General features: G+C 50.6%; 1 protein-coding gene across 1 annotated transcript; it reads right to left on the reverse strand.

The window, feature by feature from the left end:
* Positions 1 to 517: 517 nt before the first annotated feature.
* On the reverse strand, positions 518 to 6,005 carry NRTN (neurturin). Its single transcript, XM_044685244.1, has 2 exons — positions 5,849 to 6,005; positions 518 to 1,363 (listed from the first exon to the last, which is right to left on the reverse strand). The coding sequence occupies exons 1-2, from the start codon at positions 6,003 to 6,005 to the stop codon at positions 915 to 917; spliced, it is 606 nt and encodes a 201-aa protein (XP_044541179.1). The 3' UTR covers positions 518 to 914.
* Positions 6,006 to 6,209: the final 204 nt, after the last annotated feature.

Genomic DNA, 6,209 nt, shown 5'->3' on the forward strand with positions numbered 1-6,209 from the left:
ACGGGAAGCCGGGGTTAGGGTATGGAGTTAGTATAGTGGGAGAAAGGGGGGGAATTTGGCCTTGAAACCATCCTACTTCCTTCTTACCCCAATGGAAACTTTAGCCTGACCATCCAGCTTTCTTATCTCCCAGCTGGAAACTCCAACTCAATCTTGCCTTCTCCTTATCTACCCCATGGAAACTACTCCCAACATCCCAGTGCTCACTCTGATGGAAACTCTACTCAAGCATCTTTGCTTCAGTGAAACTCTGTCCTAATTATTCCACCTTCTTATCACTCCACTGAAAACGAACCCACCCACATCCCACTTCCTTATCAACTCAGTGGAAATTTTATTCTTCCATCCATCCCATTATCTTGTTACATCCATGCAAACTCTACCCTAGCCATCCCACTTCCAGTTAGGGTTAGGTAGAAGGAAAGGGCGGAGGGTTGAGGCTAGGCAGCCTCTCCTCCCCGTTCTGTATCCGCATCCTCCTGGGGCAGAAGAAGATGGACAGAAGTATCCACTGATGTTTTATAGAGATATAGATAATGCAAGATTCACATATATAGAATATAATTTCCTGTACAAGGTCAGTTAGTTACTCAATGAAGTATATACAATCAGGCCTGGCAGGGCCACCGCCATTGCAGGAGCCCTTTGGTTCGTGGGACTCTGTCTCGGGGCCCCTCATGCCTCGCCCTGGTTGCTATCTTGACCCCTGGGCCCAGACAGTAGGGTGCAGGCCGTCTGGTCAGGCATCCGGAGGAGACTCCCCATGGCCGGGGTTCAAGGTAACCGGCATCTTCAGCATGGCGGGGTGGCGAGAGAGGGAGGCTGGAGGAGTAGGGGCTTCCCCTCTGTGAGCGGCAGGTTGGTGGCACCACACAGCCCCCAGGTGAGGTAGACAATGCAGACCCCGGGGGCTCTCACACGCACCCGCACTCCTTGGCTGACAGTTCGCTGACCGTGTGGTAGCGATTCCGGGAGTCCAGGAATGACACTTCCTCCTCGTAGGCCAGGGGCCTGCAGCAGGGCCGGGCCCGTATTTTTTCCTTGCGCACACGGCGCCGCTGCCGTAATCGGCGCAGCCCAAGATCGTAGATCCTCGCAGCCGCCTCACATGTGCCACTGCAGTATCGGAAAAGAATGGTCTCATCTGACACATAGCCCAGGCCCAGTTCACTGACGCTGACCTCCAACTCCCGCAGGCCACAGGGCTGGTGGCGGACCCGGGCCCGCTTTCGCCGAGCCCCTGCCTGGCCCGAAAAGGGCAGTGCGTGCCCGCCAGAGTGCCCTGATGGGCTTGACCTTTCCACAAGTGCAGATATGAGCTCCCGGATCTCACCCTCTGTGTAGCTCTCAAACAGGGCTCGATCTACGAGGGAAAAGAGACCAGGAGATTAGAGGAGTCTGTCCTGCCTTTGGTGTGACCTAGGACAAATACAGAATGGCAGATATGGAGTTGGGAGAGCTGGTTTTGAAACTAGCCTCAAACACTTAGTGGCTGTGCAACCTTGGACAAGTCACTTTACTTCTGTCTCAGTTTCCTCAATTATAAAATGGGGATCATAATAACACCTACCTCCCAAAGTGATTGTGTGGATCAAATATCATTTGTAATACACTTAGCACAGTGTCTGGTTCATGGAAGATACTTAATGTTCCTTTGTTTCCTTCCTCCCTACTTTCTTCTTCCTTCCTTCCTTCCTTTTCTTTCTTTCTTTCATTCTTTTTTTCTTCCTTCCTTCCTTCCTCCCTTTCTTTTCCTCTTAGGACTTCATTTTTCTCCTTTGTAAGATGAAGAAAATAAGAATAGCATATAGATGTTGCAGAGAAATAGGTTTGGGTGCAATACAGGATTTGGAATTGGAAGAAACCTTGTAGGTAATCTAGCCTTATCCCATTCCTCATTTTACAGAAAAGGAAATAAGGGTCTTGGAGTCAAGATTTGCCCAAGGTCATAATTTTAGGGTCTGAGATGGACCTTGGACCTAGGTTTTTTGGATACATACAGGGTCAGGATTCTTTCCAAGGTGATACATTGCCTCTAGTAGGTCACAAGGATTGCCTAGCCCAATTCTTTCATTTTACAGATGAGGAAACTGAGGCCCAAGATAGGAAATAGCCTTGCTCAGCATGACACAAGTTAGCAAAGTCAGAATTCAAATCCTGGCCTTCCCCCGGCAAATCCAGTGCCTTGTCTACTTAATGCTAGTCTATCATTAGAAACTCCATCACTCCTATTGCTTCCTTGGGTCTGATCCCAGCTCATGGCTTCTAACCATGCAAACCAATGGGAGAGGAAAGAAGGGGACAAGGGTTGCCATCCCCCTTAGGGAGTTGTTTCTGCCACTTGTCTGTCCCAGACACTCTTGATTTCCAGAACTTCTCCCACCAGAGATCCTCTGGGCCTAAAGCCCTCTCTGTGAGGACCCAGCTGTTACACATCTGGTTCTAATGACTGACCACCAAGGTCCTCCATGAGCTGCATTTCCCCTCCCTTGTGACTTGTTACCAGAGATGGGGCAGCATAACAATCTTGACCCAATGATTTAGCAAGGATGGGATTTCCAGGGAGCTGGATGGGGACCAAGCTGCATGGGCATCCCTGACCTTAGCCAATCAGAGGAGCGCAGCTATGCCAACACTTCCCTCCTAGGCTAACAAGCCCTCCCATTTCACATCTATACACAACAATTCTCAGGGTCCTTATCCAGTGCTAAGCCTGGACCCTTGTCAAGAGGCAAGCTAGGAAGGGAACATTTATCCCCATTTACAGATTAGGGAACCATGGCCCAGAAACGGCAGTGCCTTTCCTTCCCTCAGCTTCAATGTCCACTCTGTTAAGGTCAGGAGGTAAGGGGTAGGAATTCGACCAGGTGAATCTTAAAGACTCCTTCCAGTGCAAACCTTCTATATAGTGGAAAGGTTTCTAGTTACAAGTCTTAGATTCCAGTTTTGGTCCTGCCACTGACTGTGTGACACTGGACAAGTCTCTCCCCATTTCTAGACCTCAATTTTCTCATCTGTAAAATTAAAAGGTCGGATTAGATGGTCTCAAAGTGACTTTTTAAGCTCTAACATTTTTTACTTTTCAGTTTATTAATCAGCCCTAATGGAGCAATTTCAGGCACTAAGATTGATGAGAGGGAAAAGACAGGATCCTAGATTCAGAGCAAGAAGGAAACTTAGAAGATCCTTGAGGCCATGCAGAAACTAAAGCAGAGAAATGAAGTCATTTAGCCAGATTTTCACTTAGAAGTTACTTCTATGTAGTATCTGAGATAGGATTTGAATCCAGATCTTCCTGATTCCTAAGTGGTTTCTCCACTATGCTCTGATAGCTCTGCAAAGTCCTCACCAGGTAGAGGGCCACCCAGGCTTAGAACTTTCCATCTTCCCCTGCCCTACCCTGCTTTTTCCAAGCAGGGATCCCAATGGGGCTCAGGACAGGAGCTGGAACACAGCCCTGTTCATCCTTTGTGGCTCAGAGAGGAAATCCTGGGATTAGGCTCTCCTGCCAGAGGCGCCAGGAGGACACACCTGGATTTCAAAAGGGAGGAATAGAAAATGTATTGGGGGCCTCAGGCCTCTGCTCTGAGCTGGTCTCTTTGGAGATGGGACGGGAGAATCTTCCAGGGCAGCTGGACCTTGTTGGGTCCAAGGCTGGGGTAGGGAAGGGCACAGAGACAAAGCCCACAAAGGCCCTGAATAGAAGTTGGCATCCTGGTCAAGAAGCTTTGGGGATCTGGCTGTAATGAAGGGCAGGGTGCTTAGTTTTGTCTGTGTCCTGGACCCCTTTGGCAGTCAGTCTCAGGAAGCCTAGGAGAGCAGCTGCTCAGAAGAATGTTTTCAAATGCATAAAATAAAATACGTAGGATTGCAAAGGAAACTGTATGTGTGTGTATCATTCTGTTGATCTAGCTATACATTTTAAACAAACAAATTCATGGCCCCCAGATTAAGAACCTCTATAGAACCAGAACAATTTATACAATAGCAACAACATTGTAAACTCTAATAGTTCTGAGAGACCTGAAGATGGAACGATGCAATAACCAACCGGGATTCCAGAGAATTCACGATAAAACATGTTACTCGGCTCTGGACAGAAGAGATGGACTCAGGCAGCAGACTAAGACACACATTTCTCGGATGTGGCCAATGAAGGAATCTGTTTAGTTTGGCTACACATATTTGCTTACAAGAGTTTTTTCTTTCGTTCTCTCTTTCTCCCTCTTTCTTTCAGTAGGGGCTGAGAGGGAAAGAAAATAGATATTTGTTGATTGAAAAAATAAAATTAAACTAAATTAAGGAAAAATGGGAACCCCTGCTCTAGACCATACAGTTTCTCTCCATCCTTGTTTCTGATTCTTCTTTGTTTTTGCCTTTGCTTTTGGTTTCTCCTTAGTTTGTGTCTCCCACAATCTCTTTGCCTTATATCTCTGTAATGTTCATTCTCTCTCTCTCTCTCTCTCTCTCTCTCTCTCCACTTAGAATCACTGATAGAGCTGAATGGACCTTGGTGACTGATTCAATTCTCCCTCAGGACTCAGGTTCAGAGAGAGGAATCCAATTCGATTCAAATATTTGTGAAATGCAAAACACTAGAATAATTGACATTTATGTAGCACATTCACGTTTACAAAAGGCTTCATGGGGTACAAAAGGCTTCATGGGGTCCAAAAGCCAAATGTACACTTATCTCTATGAAATTTCATTTCATAAGATTAGAACATTGATTTAGCTGTAGAATTTGGGAAGAGGGCAGGCAGCTGCTGGTTCAAAGGAGAGAGGGCCAGGTGTGGAATCAGTAGGATCTAGGTTCAAATCTGGCCTCAGACACTTCCCAGCTGTGTGACCCTGGGCAAGTCCCTTAACCCCCATTGCCTAGCCCCGACTGCTCTTCTGCCTTGATTCTAAGATGGAAGGTAAGGGTTTTTTTGTGTTTTTAAAAAGGAAGTTGAGGGGGAGGAGAGAGGGGACAAAGAGGAGAGATGGGCATCTGGGGAGGGATGGCCCTCTTCTGCTGGGAGGGCTAGGAGGAGGGAGCCATGGCTCTTTGGAAAGTGGGCACTTTCAGAAGCAGGATCATGGCTGGAATGGCCTTCTCCCCAGCTCTTGGGGTTTGGGAGGGTGTGTCGTTATTTCCCAGCATCTCTCAGAATTCCCCATGGGAAGGGGTACCGATGACTGATTTCCTGGTGCCCAAGGAGGGAGACATCTGACAAGTGCACACCATCAGACTATGCTGGGAGGGGATGGAGTCGGGGGAGGGGGTGTTCCTGAGATGAGTGAGGGGTCGCCCAAGCCCTCCCCTTGCACCCAGGCATGTCCTTGAGTGAGGCCCCTCGTGAGCTGGGCTGGGGCCCCTTAGGGAGGAATTCCGGGTTTGCAGCCGGTCGTTTATAAACACACCTGTCACTGCCTAACGTGTGTGCAGATGTCTAGCCGGGGCGGGAACGAGGGGCCTTGGAGGCTCCCCCACCTTGGGTTGGAGCCATCTGGGCAGGCCTTAGATCAGCCGTGCGTGTGTGTGCGTGGCTCGTGGGGGGGACTCTGGGGGAAGGGGCACCTGGCCCAGGCTGGCCAGCCCCACGGGGGGCTCAAGTCTGGGGTGGGGGCTGCAGCTTGGCTCGGCCGGTCCCCTTCCCCAAGGCCGTTCCCTCTCCCGCTTCCTCGGGCCAGACTGTCCCCCAGAGACGGAGCCCCCTGAAGGGCGGCCAGACTCCAGGCTGGGCTCCGCTCGCTCTCCAAGCGCCATCCGCGCTCCGAGTCTCTGTCCTTGGATCTCTCTGGGTCTTCCACATTTGGGTTTTTCTCCGGGCGTGGAGCTGCGGGGCCGCCCTGCCCTGTCCACCTCGCTCCGGGCTGGCTGCCCTCCTGCCCACACCCTCCGTCTGGGTAAACAGGTGGCTCGGCTTGGCCAAAGGATGTGGGTCTCCGCCGAGGCTGGTGGCAAACATCATGGCGGGGGGCGGGAAGCGGGAAAGACAAGCCACCCCTGCTGGGCTCATGCTTTCCAGATGTGCCTGGTAAGGCCTCCGTCGGGGTGGGGGTGGGGAAGCCGCAGGGGGACAGCAGGGTTGGGGGGGCAGCTGTTGAGGCCTGGGGAGAAGGCGTGCCAGGGCGGGGCGCTGAGCCCCTCTCTGAGAGTCTGAGCCCATCCCCTCAGCAGCTTCTCAGCCTAGCGCGTGGCCTTGGGCAAGTCACTTCTCCCA

The sequence above is a fragment of the Gracilinanus agilis genome, chromosome 1 (assembly GCF_016433145.1).
Source record: "Gracilinanus agilis isolate LMUSP501 chromosome 1, AgileGrace, whole genome shotgun sequence".
NCBI classification, from domain to species: domain Eukaryota; kingdom Metazoa; phylum Chordata; class Mammalia; order Didelphimorphia; family Didelphidae; genus Gracilinanus; species Gracilinanus agilis.